The following is a 21,083-nucleotide window of genomic DNA, read 5'->3' on the forward strand; positions in this document are numbered from 1 at the left end:
CACACTGTTCAACCCCTGAATGCAATATAAACTCCAGATTGTATTATTAATGCAATGGTAATGATGACAATTATTTAGCAATAGCAGTAAAATAATTTCCCTGCTCCACACAGTAGAGACACATTTGCCTCCAGATTATGTATGAACAGCTTCCCTTTTTGTGACCTGAACCATATTCTACTCCCAGAAAAGCTGAAAGGTTGAGCCACAGCACTAATGCCAACATCAGCGGCGTAGTTTCTTAAAAATGCTTTGGGCACAATGATTATTATCTGTGTGAACGAAGGTGGAATTAAATTTCCCTTTTTCTTATATTGTTTGTTGCTTCTCGAGTTTTGGATTTTCAGTACAGAAGAACATAAGAATTGCAGATAATAATGAAGTCATATTTGTACTGGCAACCCAGGTCAACGTGGAATATAGGGCTTTGGAGTTGAGGTATTGTGGGAGCGCGGCGCCATTTTCCTGGGCCACGAATCAAAACAAACACATTGTGTCGGAAGTACGACTGCATGAAACATGCTTGAAAGCAGCTCAAAAGAAAACGGATGGTATAGAGACTGATTGCGTCCGGAGGCGAAGCGAAAATAAAGTGCAAAAAATAGAGTGCATCGCAAATGTGGACGCGTATGAAATACGCCAGTGGAGTAGAGACCCAGACGACTTACCGCTATCGTCCTAGCGTCCTTTGCAAAAATCTCGTTGTCATATTATGTCTCCATATGTGTAAAGTAGATGCAAACTACTACATTGATAATCCGGTTAGATATTACTTAAAACCCTTTGGTTGGGGTGGGGGTGGTGTTTACCTCCGACTAGTGCTCTCTGTTGTTGTCGTTGCGTTTGCCGTCTGTGAGAATTAGCGAATCTTTACATAGCATGTCTGCAAAGTCACTCAATACGATGTTTGTTCGCAATTTCTATAACCTCCGAGCGCTTCAACAACAAAATTATTAAGCTATAAAGAGTGACATGAACATATATTGAACTTATTGGAATGAAAATGTCTGGAGCACCAACAGATATTTGGAGATGAAAGAGAACTGGATATCAGCTCGTCTCACGGCGGCTATCCAGGCTAGACGCCTTCTTTTGGTAAGGTCCGCTATATGAGCTCCCCAGGTTAGCTAACACAGGTTGGGAAAGAATAAAAAGACAGACCATTCTCAAGCTTATTCCCTTGCCGGTCGTGCGATCGAACATTACAGCCGACCACACAGCAAGTACGAACTGTAGCTGATGTGTGTGCTTTCGCTCCTCTTTCGCTTGAGCTTTGTTCGGCACAGGGAGATGGCGCCTCAACCAAAAATCCTGACCACGCTTCCCTTTCGTGACATCACGCTCCAAAGCGCTATAAAAAGTGTCATAAAGAGCAAACAACACTGACTACATATGCAGATGGGGAGGTTAAATGCTGTTCCCTGATTTATTACTTTGAGGGAAAACAGAATTTTTATACCTAAAGGGGAAACCACATGAACATTTATTTGGTACCTCTTCAGATATGTTAAATTCTGTGTGTATGTTAAGCACAACAATTAAAAATAACAAGAAAAAAGAAACAAAGAAAAAAAAAAGAAAGAAACAACTGTCGCGTCCTTTCAGTTTGGATGTGTCACCACGGCTTTATTTGTCCTTCTGTGCACCATTAAAGTGACTTAACTGTGTCCACTGAGAAAATGAAAATCTGTTGCTTCTGTGGTTTGACACAAACAAACATTGTTATAATTGTTGCATCTTTATTGTAAAGTAACACAAAGTCATCCGCTTGTAAGCTTTATCGCTATGGATTCCTGGGTATGTTCATATTTGCATCAATATACACTGCAAGTCTGCGTCTCTGCTAAAGGGAACATACTTTGGTGACATTCAGACTAAACACTGTACTGCAAACGTAAATCTTGGCGTTCAGTTCTTTAATGAAGTAAAGCCTTTGAGGTGTGAGGGGCGGGGCCTGAGCTTGTCCACTGTGAAACCAATTAAAAAGCAAAACTGAAAAACATCAGTGCTTTATGATTATTTATAAAACTGATATCACTGCAGTAGCTATAGACGTTTGGAGAGAACAAAAAGCTAAAGCAGTAATCTTTATTTATTGCAGTGTTTTGTAGATTGATATAATTTAAAAGAGCATCAGTCTGACCTAGTAAGCAGGTAACTACCAGCAGCAGTGGTAGTTACCTTATTTTCAGCACTCATAACGTGTGAAGTTAACATCTTAAGCACGCACACCTGACCCTAAATGCGATCTCCTCCCTTTTGCCCCCGTGTCTGGGGGCGTTGGTGCTTAAGAGGTTGAGTGTGGAGTAAAGTAGTTACCAAGTGTTTGTCGCGACCACATAATTATCCAGTTTTCTCCGAATCCTTTGCCCAGCCTGGTGAAGGTCCAGGCAGCAGTGGACGTCCCGTTGAATAAGTAACGTTTATTCACAGACACTCATTTTTCACAGAAAAGTCACAAAGTAAAACTAAAACTAAATAAAAAACAAAAGGAAGTCAGCTAAATGGAGCTGGAGTGGTGAACTGGTCCTGAGCCTTGGAGAACGAAAGGCTTTGTCCCCCCTGTTCTTCAGTCTCGTACGAGGGAAAACGAATAGATTTTGATCTTGAGTGAAGACAGCAAGCAGCAGTGTTTAACAAGCAGTTGATATATATAATCTATGTTCAGCCTTGGATGGGATTTTGTTCTGTTAAGGGTGCCATCATTTTAACTGGGAACCTTAGTGCTGTTCTTAGTCTTTCTCTCAGCTCTCTGTTGTTCTTCTTCTACTCCCGTCAAAGGCTCATTGACTAGGATCTATGAATCTGCTTTGTGTGTCAAACATATAGTCCCGTCATACCTGTACTGAGAAGACTTTTACCAAATATGCATACATACATGCTCCTTAGAATTTTAATCCTCAAATGAATAAAGTTTTAAAAAAGTGAGTAAGGAGGTTGTGCTGAGAACAAGCTAAAAGTCTCTCTCTCTCTCTTTAAATGAAGATAAACATTCACTGTGATATCGGCACTGTGGGAGCTGAAAGTCCTGTGCCAAGTGTTTCCCAGCTGAGGTACAAATGGCAGAACAATGTCCCACACGCTCCATTCCACCAAAGTCTCATGTGCTTACCTGAATGTGGCCTTGAGGATCTGTCCAGAGGTGCTCTCTTTGGTGTGGTTGTTGTATCCGTAGAAAAGGTCTCCAAACACCGTCTGGTTGGCAGGGATATCAAGCACTTCTCCACAGTCTATTCCCTCAGTGCAAGCCTCAGACAGCGGCAGGCACGACCTCCCATCTGGACCGCGTTTGTAGTCTTCGATGCACCTGCAGCAAACAGGGATTAAAGTCATTTACTTGATCCACGGATTTCCTTTTTCTTTTGTTTTCCTTTCAACACTGACTTCAGTTTAATTACTAACTCGATTGTCTGTTTGTTTTAGGGTTTTCTGCTCGGGCATTTTCCTTTTGATTCCTTATATTGTAGTTATTGAGCAAATCAATCTTTAGTGTGCAGACGACAAATGTTGTGATGTGTCATATCGTGTCGTGTTGTGTTATATGTAGTGCCGACGTAGGACAGTTTTTCCAATTTCATTGTACTACTGTACTATGTATGACTGTGCAATGACAATAAAGAGTTATCTTATCTTTATTATTCTTGAAAATAAAAAAATGTTTACACTGAAAAACTGAACAAAGCTGAAGTAAACAACAACAACAGTAATAATAATCTCACACATCTGTAGACAAAAGTTAACACAGACCTTTAATAACTACCTTTTAATTCTATTAAAAAGTAGATAAGTATATTCAATTAAAAACACATTAACTTTACCCAAAGTTACCAACTTTGATCTATTAAAAAAAATCAGTGGAGGTCTTTTTGATATTTACTTAGATTTAATTCTCCACAAGCTGTGTGCAATCTAACGATCAACAAGTCAATATCTTACTTTACTCATGTCAAAGAAGGTAAATGAAACACATGCAGACAAACACAGGACAACTTGATTGCTGGTAGCTGACACGCCATCCATTACATTTTAGGTAACAGCCATAGTTTCTGCAGCAAACAAAGAATTGTACAGGCACGTGTACTAACTACAGACTACCAGAAAGGTCCAGACTGAAGCTGACAACCAGATGTTGGTTGGTCCTCCCCCTTCGTGTCTTACTTGAGCACCCAGTCTATAAATGCATGCATAATCCTGTCTACAGCCTGACAGGGCTTATATTATATAACTACCCACAAACACTACTGTGATGATGTCAGGCAGATCTTGTCATGTTAAAAAATATGAGCCCTTCTCAAGTTATCTTCCAGGTCAGGTTAGTCTAAACCAACCAGTTTATTCTAACTAAAAATTGGGAAAATATCTGAAAGACACACCTATTGAAGTTAGTAGAGTATGTTATAAATATTTCGTTTATACCCACTGTAAAGCCAAAATGTCATTTTTACCTCGCAGTAGTTTCCACAACTTAATAAATGTAATTTCTTGTGTTTTGGTTTCTGTGCAGTTGCCAAATTTTAAAAAAAAAGTATGATTTCATGTATCAATATTCAGAAAAGTATCTTTTTGCTAACTTCAAAGCATGAACAACTCATGACTTCACAACTCACTAGAATCAGCAAAATCCTTTCTGCTCAACTGACACATAATCCCCCATTTCAAGAAAGGAGCTAGAATCCACACACTGAGAGTCCTCTCAAGGTTCTTTCATATTGATGATGTTTTGACATCTCAGTATGTAATATACTCTGAAATGAATCAAAGGCACACAAAGTGGAGGCAGTGAAATGGAGGGTGGAGTGGGGTGGAAAGCAAAAAGATAATCTGTCAGGGATTTACACTATGAGAAGCTCTCTCCTGGATGCTAAATGTCGCAAAGCTAATGCCAGTCTCCGATGGGAAAAGTGGAGGATTAGCCACATCTGCACTATGGGAAGAGACGACAACAAAATGCTGTTGTTGAGAATTCAATGAAGCAGCAGTCTGTATCACCCGCTTATGTAAATTTGACACAAATTCGTACGCCTGCAACATGATGTTTGCCCTAAAGATGACAGCAGCTTGTTGTGTTCAATTAGAAAAGTGTTGTTTATCGGAAAATGTGCCGTTTCTCAGCTGAGATGATCAAAAGTCATTGCTTTTGTTTTAATTATGTCTACTGAGAAAAGTAAGAAACAGATCTTGGCAGCTTTCTGCATTCAAACAGCGCAAAGGCTAAAAGGCCAAATGCTAGTATGACTCGTGAGCTGCAGATATTCTAAACACATCTTATGTTAAGACTCTCTTTAGATCAAAACTCTTCATATCCAGCATATCTTAGCAGAAGGTTCGTGGCCGTCTCTAGTAACTCTAAATATTATGCTAGTTATTATTAGGCTTCATGTGACAGAATAAAAATGCCAACTTTGTTCAGTTTGCTTTTAACTAGGGCTGCCACAAACGATTATTTTGATAGTCACTAGTCACCGATTATTTTTGCGATTAGTCGACTAATCAGATCAGACGTAAAAGGTATAGATTATTGCACCAGCAGCATCTGCTCTTATATAACTATCATTAGCTTACAGCTTTAAGTGTTTCAGGTATGTGCTAACTAAAAATAAAGACAGGATGATAGTTTATTAAATTTTAATGAAATTTGCAGATTGTTTCAGTGAAGTTTAATAAACTCCTTGCTATCTGAACTATAACAGGACACCGGAGTAAATTCTCCAGCATCTCACACTTCTGATAATCAGCTGTCTGCTTGACGTTTATTCAGCTGTGTAAAAACTATAACTTTGATCTCAGCCAAACCGATTTACTCAGGAACAAATAAAATACTAAAAAAAGCCAAACAATAACATTTTTAAGTTATCTAAGTGACTCATATATCATGTTTAACCTGAGTAACAAAAGAGGGCGGTGGGTTTGAAATGATTTGCTGGGAGTCCGGTGTTCTCACGGCGCTAGTGAGCCTAGCCCCCGGCTAGCTATCGAGCTAGTGGGTAACAGACGTCTCCGAAAACGTCGGAGCGCTTTTGAAAATATGCGGTGTCCTGATAAACTGAGCAGATATTTGAGGTTTACACAGCTACATTCTCGCCTGAAAATATGTTAAATGTTTATTTTGTGACCCAGAAAGAATAATAAGAGTAATATTAAAACTAACCAGCTGCCGCCATTGTTGGAAACTGAGCAGGGCTGCGCTATGAATTCTGGGACACTGCTTCTTCTTCTTCTGGGTTTAACGGCAGTACATGCAGTGCTGCCATCTTCTGTTTCAGTCCGTTATTACACTCTTAAATCCTGCTACTTATTCCTGCGTCTTTTGGGATCTTACAAAGCTTCAAACGAGGCGTCGACTATTAAATCAGTCGTCGACGATTTTGATAGTCGACGTAATCGTGACTAGTCAACTAATCGTGGCAGCCCTACTTTTAATCTCTGTATATAAAGCTTTGTGGTTTCCATTTGTAGATCATCACTGACCACTGATATTTGAAGACACTTTAGTTACATGCATATGAAGAGATGATCTGATGATGATAGCAACCCAGCATCAGCGTGGTTCAAAATATTAGCAGGTCCAAATCTAGTCAAGTATAACATTCAAGTAGTCTTAATTGCTCAATATTTTAAAACTAATTAGCCTGTGACAACCTCCTCCATCATCATCTCATTCTCTTCCTCCGTCATCTTTGCCTCATTCATATCCATTTCCTATTAATCTAAGGGACAACTTACACTATGTTGCTCTGTCAGTTAACCACCATGAAAGAATCACCTCACATGAAGAAATACATCCACATTCATTCATCTGTTCCATAAACCTTACACTGATGTTTTTTCCCCAGACACAGCCAGACCAACTCTTTCCAAAGATGCAGCCTGTTTAATCAATCAATCAATCAATCAATCTTTATTTATAAAGCACTTTTCATACAGAAAATCAGCTGACTTTGTCCAGACCAGCATGATGCTGATGGATTGTGTACTTGGATGTTTAGTTTCAGGCTAGATTTGGGTTGCTCTGCTGTAACCAAGAAAATGTATTTCATTGATTTCTAAAGAACTAAGTGAGGAAAAGAGGCAAGTGCGTATTGAATCACATATGAACAGGGACTGAACGTAGTACACAAAAAAGTTTAAAAAGCTGGTCTGATTAGTTTTTATTGGATTTGTATTATTTTTATATTATTAATTGCTATTATTCAAGAGTCTCTTTTCTCTTTTCTTTTTAATTCAAAACATCCTCATGCTATGTTCAAAATTTACACCAACTTCATCTAATCCAATAAAACAACACCACACTACTCATGACCAAGCTTTCTATGACTGATGTTGAGCATCAGTATCATGGGATATTTACATAAGAACTAGCACCCTGGATGGTTTTCTAACTGTTTTATGGAGAAATCTTAAAAACATTTTGGGTATACTTTAAAGGATTGTTGCATAGCTTGGTGAAAAGCCTCATTTCTAATCTACATGTTGACAGCAGGCCCATTTTGTAGCCCTTCTGGGTCAAAATGATTAAATATAGTCATGTCAAACAGGGGGTGACGGCCAGTTTCTTAGCCTGCGTGACTGAGGCCATAACACAAGTAGAGTTAGATGATTATTATTAGAAAATAAACTGAGAGAAGGAATCTTGACCCTAACATTGAAATTTATTTATATAAAAATTGTTTTGACCAGTCACCTATCCCACGTGGTTATATGACTTTTTTAAAGTTGACCTTAAAGTACTTTATTTAAATGATTTATATTGAATTAAGAGAAAATGCATACAATATCCAGGGCTCCAGTATTTGTTTCTGTCAATGTCATTAAATCAGCAGTGTTTTTCTATGATATAATCCATGTTAAATCAGCCTGTTCCTGTACTCAATAATTCAGAAGGCTTGTAAAAAAGCTGAAAAAAATAATGTGACTAAAAAGGACCAAATTTAAACCCATCTCTACTTACTTTGAGGGCTTGTAACTCGTGCAGTTTTTATTGTGTGAAAGTAACATTTTCGATGGATTAATTTGATATGTTACAACTAAATAAATAATAGAAAACAATCAGCTGATTCCAAGGAGTCACTAATTAATTGCAAATGTGTAATTCTTACATGCAGTTCCAGTAAACCACATCACACTGTACTGTGTCGTTGTAGATGAGAACGGTAAATATTCTGAATTATTAAACATCGTCAAGCCAAAGCTTACGCTTGAAACAACAAACTGTTGTACATTCAGTGTTTTAATGGTTTGTTTGTTTGCGTGGTTTCCGTGCTGTAAATCTATCACTGCACACAATTCAATGTGCAGATGATAACAATAAAATGACACAGACAAGCACCAGTATTAAGACATAGAGTCTAACTTGTGCTACTGTATAATTCATTGTATTCTAAACTGTTTCTGCAACTAGTAGTTAAGAACAGTAAAATGTGAAAGATGTACAAGAAAAACACACTGCAGACGACCCCGAGGTTCAAGAGTGGATTAGCCTTTGATGCCAGTGAGTTAGTACAGCAATAACCCAGGGTGCACGTGGAAGTGAACACATAGGAAGTGCCTTATTACAGATTAAGATGGTTTCCCCTGCACTGAGAGACACTGATAGGATAGTTGTGACTGTATTACAGCTTATGAGCATATCTGTTTTGGAGACTTGCAGAAACTACTTTGGAAGGTAAAGACGCTGTTCCAAGGCGTCTGTTATATAACAATTTTCATCATAAAAAATAAACTAGAATAACACACACACACACACACACACACACACACACACACACACACACACACACACACACACACACACACACACACACACACACACACACACGCTTTACATTATTTCTTGCCCAGCCTTGTGACCCACTATACAGTCCACTGTGTGATATGTGTCACCGGGCTTAAATCACCTGCTCTTATGTCCCAAAAGGTTTGCTTTTCTCATTCGGTCCATGGTCCAAGGCTATTCCTGAGTAAAGCCCCATTTGTGTTGGCATTACATAAGGAAAAGCAGCAAGGCAGATTTCTTTAAATTTCAGTTGATTTGACAGATATAAATCACAGGTGCATAAATTGCTTTACTTACTTTCATGCACCATATCTTCCAGAAATGAGCGCACTGTTAGGTATTATCTTTAAACTAATTTCAGAGATAAACACTTTTATAAATCAGGCCCCAGGGGATCATAATGGAACTCATTAAAGCCCTTTTTTCTAGTTTTGGTATTTTTAATTCAACACTCACGTCAAAGTTTGCTTTAATAAATGTTAATGGTGGTATATTTAAGACTCCACAAGCAGGAGTCTTAAAGTGCCACCACCATACTGCTTTACGTTTTTTACTGGCTCATTTTGCACTAAATGCTATGAATACACATCTGTTTTCATTTAAAAGCAAAAACTATATATATCACCTGAATCTGGGAACTTTTCTTCTCTGTCTGTCTCTCTCTCTGTATATATAGCAATGGCAGCATACCAAAGGGATTTATTTTGTTTTTGTTATTGACTGACCATAGACCATGTAAAATGTGACAAACCTAACATGACAGAATTGTGAAATATATTGCTATAATAATTAAAAATAAAAAGCACAGAATGTGTTGTTTCTTACCCACAGAACATCTGGATGTTGTAGAGTGTCGGGTCATCCTCTAGAGGGGCCAACTGCTGGAGACACAGCTGCTCACATCCTCCATTGAAACCGTCGGAGCAGTCGATGCCGATGTGGTGGTCATAGCACCCGGTGCCATCCTTCATAGGACTTAGTCCTGGGGGGCACTGTGGGACGAACACATGGTTTTAAATGACTAAAATTGGCAATTACACATTACTATTAAGAACACTTTCCTAGAGCTGCTTAAACTGTGTGAAGCTACCACATTAACACTAATCCCAAATGGGGCAGGTAGACAGACCCCATAACATCTGTGCCACAGAATGCAAACACTTAGATTTCTATTCCCATGTGCAGTGTGTGTGTGTAAGCACTGAGCCTTGTTTGTAAAACTGCACAAGTAACAGTATGAGGATATCATTACAGAATCATTACTAAATTAATAACTTTGAACACCAAGTTTTAAATTGCCAGTAAATTTGTGTTGTCTTAACTACCTTTAAAATGACAGGATTTTCAAACGAACTAATTGCTGTTGAGATGAAGACATATGTGTCTTTTCACTTACACAACATGTGTAGGAGCAGACTGGGGGTCAGAACCCAGGTGGGAATCTGATTCATTATTAATCTCTGATGAAATATGATAAAGCGATTAAGATCAGTCACACTAAAATAGTCCCTCAAGATTTACTTTATGTTAGTTTTGACCTGTATGCACTGCTTGAACACAACTACACCTATAAAAGTTTAAAAAAACAATTTAGCTCATGAGAACAAAATGGGCCAGCTGAAGGAAAAACCTACAGTCAAAAGTGGAACGGTGTCCTTTGTGAACGTATTCCATCAAGGTGATTTCTCAAAGTTCACAAGACAGGAATGTTCACAGGACAGTTTGACAAAGTCTAAGGTTGTTTTACTTCATGTATATATGGAATTACTTAATTACATATATGTACACACACATATATATATATATATATATATATATATATATATATATATATATATATATAGAGAACAGCACCACCAAGGCTGGAGACGGAGCAATACTGGAAGAGCATATGGGAGAAGGATGCAACCCATAACGGCAATGCTCAGTGGCTAGTGGATCTGAGGGCAGACCACAGCGACCTCCCTGAACAGGGTCCAGTAACCATCACAGTGGCAGATATCCAAGAAAGGGTCTCCAGTATGAAGAGTTGGACAGCACCAGGGCCCGACATGGTTCACGCCTACTGGCTGAAGAAGCTGACTGCACTCCACGAGCGTCTGGCAGCACAAATGAACCAGCTGCTAGTTAACGAGAGACACCCGGAATGGCTAACCGAAGGTCGGACGGTCCTGATCCCCAAGGACCCCAAGAAGGGAGCGGTCCCCTCCAACTACCGACCAATAACCTGCCTCAGTACTACATGGAAGCTCCTGTCAGGCATCATATCGGCTAAGATGAACAGGCACATGGGTCAATACATGAGCGGGACACAGAAAGGAATTGGCAAGAATACCAGAGGTGCAAAACACCAGCTACTGGTAGACAGAACAATCAGCCGAGACTGCAAGACCAGACTGACCAACCTGTGCACTGCCTGGATTGATTACAAGAAGGCCTATGACTCAATGCCCCACAGCTGGATACTGGAATGCCTAGAATTGTACAAGATCAATGGGACCCTAAGAGCCTTCATCAGGAACTCAATGGGGATGTGGCGTACAACACTAGAGGCCAACTCCAAGCCCATAGCACAAGTTACCATCAAGTGCGGGATCTACCAAGGAGATGCTCTGTCCCCACTGCTGTTCTGCATAGGCCTGAACCCCCTCAGTGAGATCATTAACAAAGAGAGGGAAGGTAGTCAGAACTGAGGGGATTGAACTACCAGAAGGCAACATTGCAGACATAGAGGACAGTTACAAGTACCTGGGGATCCCGCAGGCAAATGGGAACCATGAAGAGGCCGCTAGAAAGGCTGCAACCACCAAGTACCTGCAGAGGGTCAGGCAAGTCCTGAGGAGTCAGCTGAATGGTAAGAACAAGATCCGGGCCATCAACACATACGCCCTGCCCGTGATCAGGTACCCTGCTGGGGTAATAGGCTGGCCAAAGGAGGAGATAGAAGCCACTGACATAAAGACAAGAAAGCTCCTGACCATGCATGGAGGGTTTCACCCCAAGTCCAGCACCCTGAGGCTGTACGCTAAGCGGAAGGAAGGGGGCCGGGGACTGGTGAGTGTCAGCACCACAGTCCAGGATGAGACAAGGAACATCCAAGAATACATTGGGAAGATGGCCCCAACTGACCGAGTGCTCAGTGAATACCTCAGGCAGCAGAAACCCAAGAAAGAGGAGGGAGACGAGGAACCATCATGGAAGGACAGGCCCCTGCACGGTATGTACCACCGGCAGATAGAGGAGGTGGCTGATATCCAGAAATCCTACCAGTGGCTGGACAAAGCTGGACTGAAAGACAGCACAGAGGCACTAATCATGGCAGCACAAGAACAAGCTCTGAGTACAAGATCCATAGAGGCTGGGGTCTATCACACCAGGCAAGACCCCAGGTGCAGGCTGTGTAAAGATGCCCCAGAGACAATCCAGCACATAACAGCAGGGTGCAAGATGCTAGCAGGCAAGGCATACATGGAACGCCATAACCAAGTGGCCGGCATAGTGTACAGGAACATCTGTGCCGAGTATAACCTAGAAGTCCCGAGGTCAAAATGGGAGATGCCCCCAAGGGTGGTGGAGAATGACCGAGCTAAGATCCTGTGGGACTTCCAGATACAGACGGACAAAATGGTGGTGGCTAACCAACCGGACATAGTGGTGGTAGACAAACAGAAGAAGACGGCCGTAGTGATCGATGTAGCGGTTCCGAATGACAGCAATATCAGGAAGAAGGAACACGAGAAGCTGGAGAAATACCAAGGGCTCAGAGAAGAGCTCGAGAGGATGTGGAGGGTGAAGGTAACGGTGGTCCCCGTGGTAATCGGAGCACTAGGTGCGGTGACTCCCAAGCTAGGCGAGTGGCTCCAGCAGATCCCGGGAATAACATCGGAGATCTCTGTCCAGAAGAGCGCAGTCCTGGGAACAGCTAAGATACTGCGCAGGACCCTCAAGCTCCCAGGCCTCTGGTAGAGGACCCGAGCTTGAAGGATAAACCGCCCGCAGGGGCGTGCTGGGTGTTTTATATATATATATATATAAAATCACTTAAATAAGTATATGTGTAACTACTTAATTACATATATAACCTTGAAACATAGCAAATAGTTTACAGTGGGGCATTAAATATAAAATATATATTTATATCTTTATATTATATTCCTTCTCTCACCCCAACCGGTCACGGGCAGATGGCCCCGCCCCTCCCTGAGCCTGGTTCTGCTGGAGGTTTCTTCCTGTTAAAAGGGAGTTTTTCCTTCCCACTGTTGCCAAAGTGCTTGCTCATAGGGGGTCATGTGATTGCTGGATTTGTCTCTGTATGTATTATTGTAGGGTCGACCTTCAGGTGACTGTCGTTGTGATTTGGCGCTGTATAAATAAAATTGAATTGAATATTATATACTATATAAAACGTTCCTACCTGGCCCCCTCAGAGTTAGTATTTTTATTTATTTATTTTGTAAAATAACTGTTGCATATTTAATGAAGTCATTCCACCATCTGACTATAGCGTCAGTGAATAAAATATTCCCCTAAAGCACGACTTGTTCACAGGAGACAATGTTGTGGTTTTTGAGAAATTAATGGAGTTATGAATACTCAACAGAAGTAATATTAACTTTTCTGCCACTGTTGCTTAGTAGTTGTACAAGTAGAATGTAATGGCCAGCTGATTCATGCTTCTGACCCCACACTTCTTTTTAAGGGTGTACATGCTGCAGGGTGCTGGCAAAATGTTTTGCATTGTTCGTTTGCCAGTTTTTTCCGTATTGATCAACACAAGCGATAGTTATTACATCTCGCTTCTTATGTTTATGTATTTTAAGATATTTTTTCTCCCATTGTGAAGATTTCACAGTTGTGAACATACTGCTGCCTTAGCACTCAGTGCAGAGATCATCAAGTTGGGCGAGTGGCTACACACACACACACACACACACACACACACACACACACACACACACACACACTATCCCTTTAAAGGAGATTTTCTGTTATGGTGAGGAAAATGAGACAATACTGCAGGTTTAATTTCAATTTCCATGCAGATGACATCAGAATTTCTTCATGTTTGAAGAATGAAATTAAATTCTTTAGTTTGGTAGATATACTTCAAGAAATTAATAAGACAGACCCACAATACATTTTTTTACACAGGCTTGAACAACCTCTTAATGGAACCACCCTCTACACTGCGGTGAATTTACAAAAGAGCTATGAAAGACCTGACTTCACCCCGACTCATTCAGTGTTTCCCAAGCAGCTGCCAAGTGAAATTCACATTATGTTTTCTGTCAGTGACAGCTTCAAAGGAAACTTTGATGGAGTGCATTTTAACAAGGCACCCCTGCCATCACAAGTGTGACCAGACAGTTTGTTTAATCTCAGCATGGAAGAATCAGAAGCATATTATTTTATTACACAGGCCTATTTACAGTGCAGGTGGCCTGTCGATTGTGTTGATTTCAATTTACTTCACATTTTTGTGGATGTAACATCTAATATTGTAGGCAAATAAAACTGTAATGAACCTTCAACTGGCTTGAAACTGCATTTTAGAACTGACCTTTTTAAGAAGTCATTTGGGTTAAACCATGACTTCTATGTTTTAAAGATTATAGGTGATCAGAGAAGTGACAGCGCTCTAAGTCTTCTGACTAGTGTCATCACATCCTTGCATTTAGAGTTAACTTCCTCTATGCACATGCATCAAATGTAGGATGTTTTTCACCTTCCTCTTCTCTTCTGTCCTATATGAGCAGAAAAATAGTTCCACCATCATGGGGAATCCCTTCAGTGCACATGCCTCTGCAGGAGGTATATAGAATCACAGAAACAAGCCTCATATATGGCACTGCAAAGCAATCCTTGGAGCACTTGGGTATAAGAATAAGGATACATCTCCCCCCCATGGAGAAGAAGGCTCAAATCCAGAGTCAGCAAAGTGGTTAACCTGCACATTAGAGTGTCATGAGCTAAAACTAAGCGGTACTGGAAGAACATCTATTCAACACATAGTAGCAGGATGTAAGATTGGAGCAGGTGAAGCATACCCTGAAAGGCACAACCAAGTGGCTTCAATAGTGTACAGTAACATCTGGGCAGCATATGGACTAAAAGTCACTAAGACCCAATGGGAGACACCACCAAAGTCCTGTGGACTTCAAATTCCAGACAGACAAGCAGCTGCTGGCCAATCAAGCAGACATAGTGGTGGTTGACAAGGAGCAGAATATGATAGATGTGACAATCTCAGTGCGCAGTAACATCACAAAGAAGGAGAACAAGAAAACAGAAAAGTACCAGGGGCTAAGAAAGCACTAGAGCAGATGTGGAAGGCAAAGTCTGTTAATTCCAAACTTATTAAGAAATAACAAACTTTGCATAATCACACACAGGATCACTTATCAACTCTACTGGCAGGTCCTGACTTAGCATGCTGCTATTAAACTGCTTATTTAAAAACAGCAAACTGTTGTATTACTAAAGGACTGCTTCACACTAAAACTGGCGCAGATGTTGGAGATTTTTATTTTGTACATTTAATACATGTATTACATTGATGCATGTAAAATGTGCATCAAATTATTTCTGTATTACAAAGAAGAACTGTTGCCATTTGATCAAAGCTATTTAAAGTTGTCAAGTTATTTTATTCATGTCCTTTAATCTCGAAGAAATGTGACTGATATACATTTGCGGTTGTTATACATTTGTAGAAGTACCTGTACAGAATGAGGACACATGCTTGAATGAGTGGTCCCTGGTCTTGCTCCCTGAATAAACTGATATTGACTTTGTCACCCTGCAAAGGGCCGTGGCGACAAATGATTTATTACTTGTGAAGCAATGAGCACATGAAACACTGAATCTCCTAACACATCTATGGCACAGAGTCTTTAAATCACTGGAACTCACTGCAGTCAATGGATGTGTGGACATGCGGTGCAGGCTGAGAGGAATTTGTATTGATGAGTTGCTATACTGCAGCTTGCCAACCACAGATAGCTCTGGTTATTGACTGCCACAATAGGCTTCCGACACATTGGAATAGTGATAACTCGGAACTATTGTCCAGCTTTCCGCAGGATAATAATCATTAAGAATATGCGCCTGCCTGAGCCTTTGTCTGTGGATAGTTGTAACTTGGTTTATAAATCTGGTTTATAATCTTGGGTAAAACATATAATCCTCTGTATAAAACTTTCCCTGTATAAGCAATTGTCAAATCTTTCAAAAACATTTAAATCTAATTTAATAACTTCCTTCAGTTGTTGTCTTCAGAAAAGATGTGTTGCCATAAAAGATGGAATAATTCAACTTTATTTATATTGCGCCAAATCACAACAACAGTCGCCTCAAGGCTAGTTCTGATTCTACATGAGCGGCATGTGTAAATTACTGCCATACAAAATGTTGTTGTTTTAAATTTCCGCTTGTAGTTGATTCAGTCACACAATGTTACTTCATCTTGCAGTCTTATATTACATTTTATGACATTTCCGATCCATGGATAATTAGGTCTCACTTGGAACTTGATGGCTCACCTCATTTTACAACATTTGAAAAGGTTGAGAACTCATTGTGGACACTGTGAAACAAATCCCTGCAGAGTAATTAACGAATGAACTTTAAAGTCCTATTTTCTATATCATTTCGATTTCAGCAGATCTGTGAGCTTTACAAAGGAGAATTCATGGAGAATAAAGATTAGGATATAAAAAAAGCTAAGTGCTAGAAAATGAAGTTGTGACACTTATTAGCAAATTTTCAAACTGACAAACCTGTGGGTGAAGCGTTATGCCGCATAACTGAAAAGTCTGTTCAGGATTGGAATTCACACAGCTGCACATCAACTACAACAACTGCAAGAAACTGGCTCTTGCTAAAAAGTTGAATTTCATCTGAGAATGTAGCAATCTTTCTACGAGATTCTGCCTTTATAAAATAGAAATTGGACTCTCTAATATGCTGATTCCTGCTACATTTTGGCAGGTTTGAAAAGTAGACTTACCACACTACATGAACAATAAGAATGACAAAAAAATTGAAGAAAGTCAGTAGCCGAGTTGATTAGTGTGCTAGACCAACCCTGAAAGTAAACCAATGACAGCATTCTCGGTTATTGTGAAAGGCATTTCCGGTATTTATTAGTAACTACCTGGAAAGGACACATTTCTTCTCCAAAGGAACACGCAGGTTACTAGATAATGACCATCCACTGACACAAACAAAATAGTCTTTGAAGGCAAAGTAATCACCATTTATCTTAGAATATTTAATAACCAGACAGTGAGTGAGAGTGCTGTCTGTTCTGTTGTAGAAAGCAAGCATGCAGTACAAAGGCTACTCTAGAAAACCCCTTGAACCACCACTTTTAATTCTGTTTCTTAATGGAGATAAATTCTTTCAGTGCTTTTGAGGCTTAAGGGAATCAGCCCTGTGCTATTGCCAAACAGCAACAAATCCATGCAAGAGAAGTTGGGTAAGCTATGCACTTTTAAAATTTGTCCAATAGGCAAACTGGTACAGAGATTCAATGACTGAAGACTTAAACCGTGAGGAAAAGTCTTCAGTGGAAAATGTTAATCAAGTCCTAATCAAGAAGGAGAATTGGAAATTTGACTTATTCAAAGAATTTCTTTCATTGTGAAGGAATTTCATATTCAGCAAGTAGACATGACAGTAGTTAATCTACTTCACATGTGCAAAATATTTGAGGTGTGATTTTTTTCAAGATGTTCCCTCTTGGACATAAATTAAAGCATCCATCCATTTTCTTCAGCTGATCCCGGGCAGGATTGTGGGGGCAGCAGCCTAAGCAGAGAAGCCCAGACCTCCCTCTCCCCAGCCACCTCCTTCAGCTTGTCCGGGGAAACACCAAGGTGTTCCCAGGCCAGAGAGATATAATCTCTCCAGCGTGTCCTGGGTCTGCCCCGGGGCCTCCTCCCAGTGGGACATTACCCAGGAGGCGCCCAGGAGGCATCCTTGTCAGATGCCCAACCACCTCAACTGGCTCCTTTCGATGTGGAGGAGCAGCGGCTCTACGCTGAGCCCCTCCCGGATGGCCGAACTTCTCACCCTATCGCTAAGGTTGAGGCCAGCTGCCCTTTGGAGGAAGCTCATTTCCGCTGCTTGTATCTGTGATTTTGTTCTTTCAGTTACTAAAAGCATTAATGTAATAACTGTGCCACAATTTGAAGAAAATCACTCCAAAGACACGATAATTTTCCATCCTTTCAATTACTTATAATATTGTGATATTTGTGTGCAGAATTATATATTATAATTATACATCTGTCATGAAAGGGTCGTGCATAGTAAAAGGTTATTAGGCTCTATGCCTTCAAAACATTGTTTATTGTGATTATTTTGTTCATGTCATGTTTATTTTCATACTCTGTCAATTATTTATTTTTTTTATTCTTATATTATTTTTCATTTTCATATGAATAATTAATGGCAGCGATTGAAAACAATAGGAAAGTAAATTGATCCTGTTAAGCCAAAAGTACAGTCATGTGGAAAAGAACCTTTTCACTGGAAGTACACACCATGATTTAGTAGCTTGTTAAACCACCTTTAGCGGCTATCCGATCGTTAAGTGATGACGTGACGAATCCTACTTCCGGGTCTAAAGTAGTCTGCGTTTAATATGGCTTTTGTGTTGTTAACATGTTTAATGTTTTGTATTTTCTTCTATTTAATCTCAAAAAGCTCCTAAAACAGTCAGTGATCACTGTTGACCTCCCTCGGCTTTTATTACCGCTAATCATTCATTTAAGCTCAGTTTTTAAAACCTTAGGATGTAACTACAGCCCAGCCCATGCAGCAGTATATGAATGACTAACCTCGTATTGTGGATGGATTATCTCAGTTGTTCTCCTGGCTGAAGTTTGGTCCTTTTACAGCATCCTGCCATGCGATTACATTTGTTCCTGACCACCGAGAACACTCACGTTAACTTTTATCGAGTGGAAAAAAAGTTAGCTTGTTTATATTATGCTAACATAGCTGTGTCGCTAGCGGTCACGTAGCACATCATTATATACCAGCTAGCCCAACTTCAGTAACCCTACAAACGTCACTGCTGTTTAGTTTTCTGCCTTCATTTATGTTGGAAGTGATAACAGAGCTGTACGTTTTAATTTGTTTCCAAAACCCTGCAGTCAGGACATGCTATATTGTATTTAGATAGAAGCTAGCGAGCTAACTTCCTGCTAACTTCTAACTCCGTTAAATGTCATAAATTCGGTTTTCATGGATGCCTGGATGTTAAACTCAATTGTTACACCTGGTAGAGCAGAACGCTGATCATTTTATTAAAGATGAAAGACTTTAGACAGTTTTTCAACTCTCAGTAATGCCATAGTGATCGTTTGATATATGGACCTGCAGCGGAGTTTAGGTCCAGACACGGCTAGTGACGTCAGACTGAACAACCGGATAACTTGAACTAATGATTTGAGAGACTTTATCAGAGTGAATTTTAGCTCACTCTTCTTCACATTGAGTTCATTGAGGTTTTGGGGCCTTTATTTATGTACAGCTGTCTTAAGGTCACAGCACAAATTTTAATCAGGTTTAGTTCTAGACTTCTACAAATGAAAAGAATTTAGATGTTTTGCTGTGGCCCAGTCAATCTGTTGTAGATCTACAGGTGATTGTGCTACTGTTGACCCAATGTGGGCCAAGTTTCAGCTGTCAGACAGATGCCCTCACATTTGACTCTAGAATACCTTGACATACCGATGAGTTCATGGTTTACTTAATAGGTGCAAAATACCCGAACAAATTATCAATTTATCAAATTATCACCCCTCCACCACCATGCTTGACAATAGGTATGAGGTGCTGATATGCTGTTTGGCTTTTTCGCCAAATGAAGCACTGTGCATTATGGCCAGACATCTCCACAATAGTCTTTCTGGCCAAAAGACATAGATCCACAATCTTGTGCTTATTTCAGGAGACCTAAGTAAACCTAAGCTTTACTCTGATGCTTTTTGTAGAGAGTACCCTTCAGACACATCTTTTTCTAATTGTACTATAATCATCTTTAACATTTAGCATGCCAATAGAGTCTAGGATGTAGCTCTTGGATTTCTTTGCAATTTCTCTGAGCATTGCACAGTCTGACCTTGGGGTGAATTTCCTGGGATGTTCACTTCTACCAAAATTGTGACATTGTGTTAACACACACCTGCTTTCATAGAATCAGCTGCATTTCATTAGCAGCACCTTGCTGCTTACCCTCTTCATTCCTCTGTAACTAATGATGCACTTTATTTTTCACCAGATTACACAGAAGTCCTTTGACAATGTTCTTTTCACACATACTTCAAATGATCTAAGTTACTTACTAACTTGACCTGGTAAAAAGTAAAATCACCACACATAGTGGTTATGCATCTTAATGTCCACCCAATCCCCAATTACCAAGAAATATTTTTGAAGAAATCCTTCAGGTTTTTTTTTTTTTGCAGTTTCAACAAGCAAAAAATGTATACAAGATGCATTTTCATATTTTGTGTCTCTCAAGGCATTTATGGTGTTTTACTCAATATAAACAAGTAAGTAGCTGTTTAAGAGATAAAGAGAAAATAACATTTTCCCTTTAAAAAATTACGCAGGATGTGTAAAACCTAATTTTACACATCCTGGACAATTGCTAGATCCTTTAAGCTCATTACCCAGCCACTTCATGTGGGGGTAGATGATCAACAAAACAGTACCCACAATTTGTTTCCAACTGAGTACACCGAAAGGTCACTAGTTTAGGGACAAGACTTACCGCTTCATCAGGCCGATGAACATCTTTAATATGTGTCTGTGCATTGTACCCACACAGTTTATGAATACAGTTTCCTAAACAACTGTGCATGCATTAGCTGAAACTTAGCACATATAAGGTACAAAAAAGCTTCTTTCTGCGATATTTATGAAATTGAATTGAAAAGATGACGTGTTAACCTTTGTTTTACTTGTTTGCATTTTCTTCTTCTTATTATTCCTCTTTATTTGTAGTATGACATTATGGTTTTTCATACTGCTGTACTGTATGTTGGGAAATATTACCTTGGCACTTATTTGTATAACCACGTATATTAAGGTCATGAAACCTTAAATATCTTAATCAAAAGGCCAGTTAGAGAATTAAAATGCACATTGACTGATGCATCAAACAGAGAACTGGGATGATATATTTGCCAAAAACTTAAAAGGTTTACAGCAGAGAGAGAGAGAGAAGAAAGCCCACAGGAATGTTCGCAGAGTAACTTATCATTTCATTAATAGTCTGTTAAAGACATCACAT

The 21,083-nt window shown here is 39.7% G+C and overlaps 1 protein-coding gene across 2 annotated transcripts in view; it reads right to left on the bottom strand.

Annotated features, from left to right (window-relative positions):
* The window catches only part of astn1 (astrotactin 1), a 518,487-nt gene that overhangs the window by 251,048 nt on the left and 246,356 nt on the right, over nucleotides 1–21,083 (bottom strand). For both annotated transcript variants that reach the window (XM_080907209.1, XM_080907208.1), the window contains exons 13-14: nucleotides 9,599–9,765; nucleotides 3,113–3,307 (exon numbers count right to left, since the gene is read on the bottom strand). In XM_080907209.1, the coding sequence (XP_080763335.1) occupies nucleotides 3,113–3,307; nucleotides 9,599–9,765 (362 nt within the window). The remainder of the gene's footprint in view (nucleotides 1–3,112; nucleotides 3,308–9,598; nucleotides 9,766–21,083) is intronic.

The sequence above is a fragment of the Rhamphochromis sp. 'chilingali' genome, assembly GCF_963969265.1.
Source record: "Rhamphochromis sp. 'chilingali' genome assembly, chromosome: 16".
NCBI lineage: Eukaryota > Metazoa > Chordata > Actinopteri > Cichliformes > Cichlidae > Rhamphochromis > Rhamphochromis sp. 'chilingali'.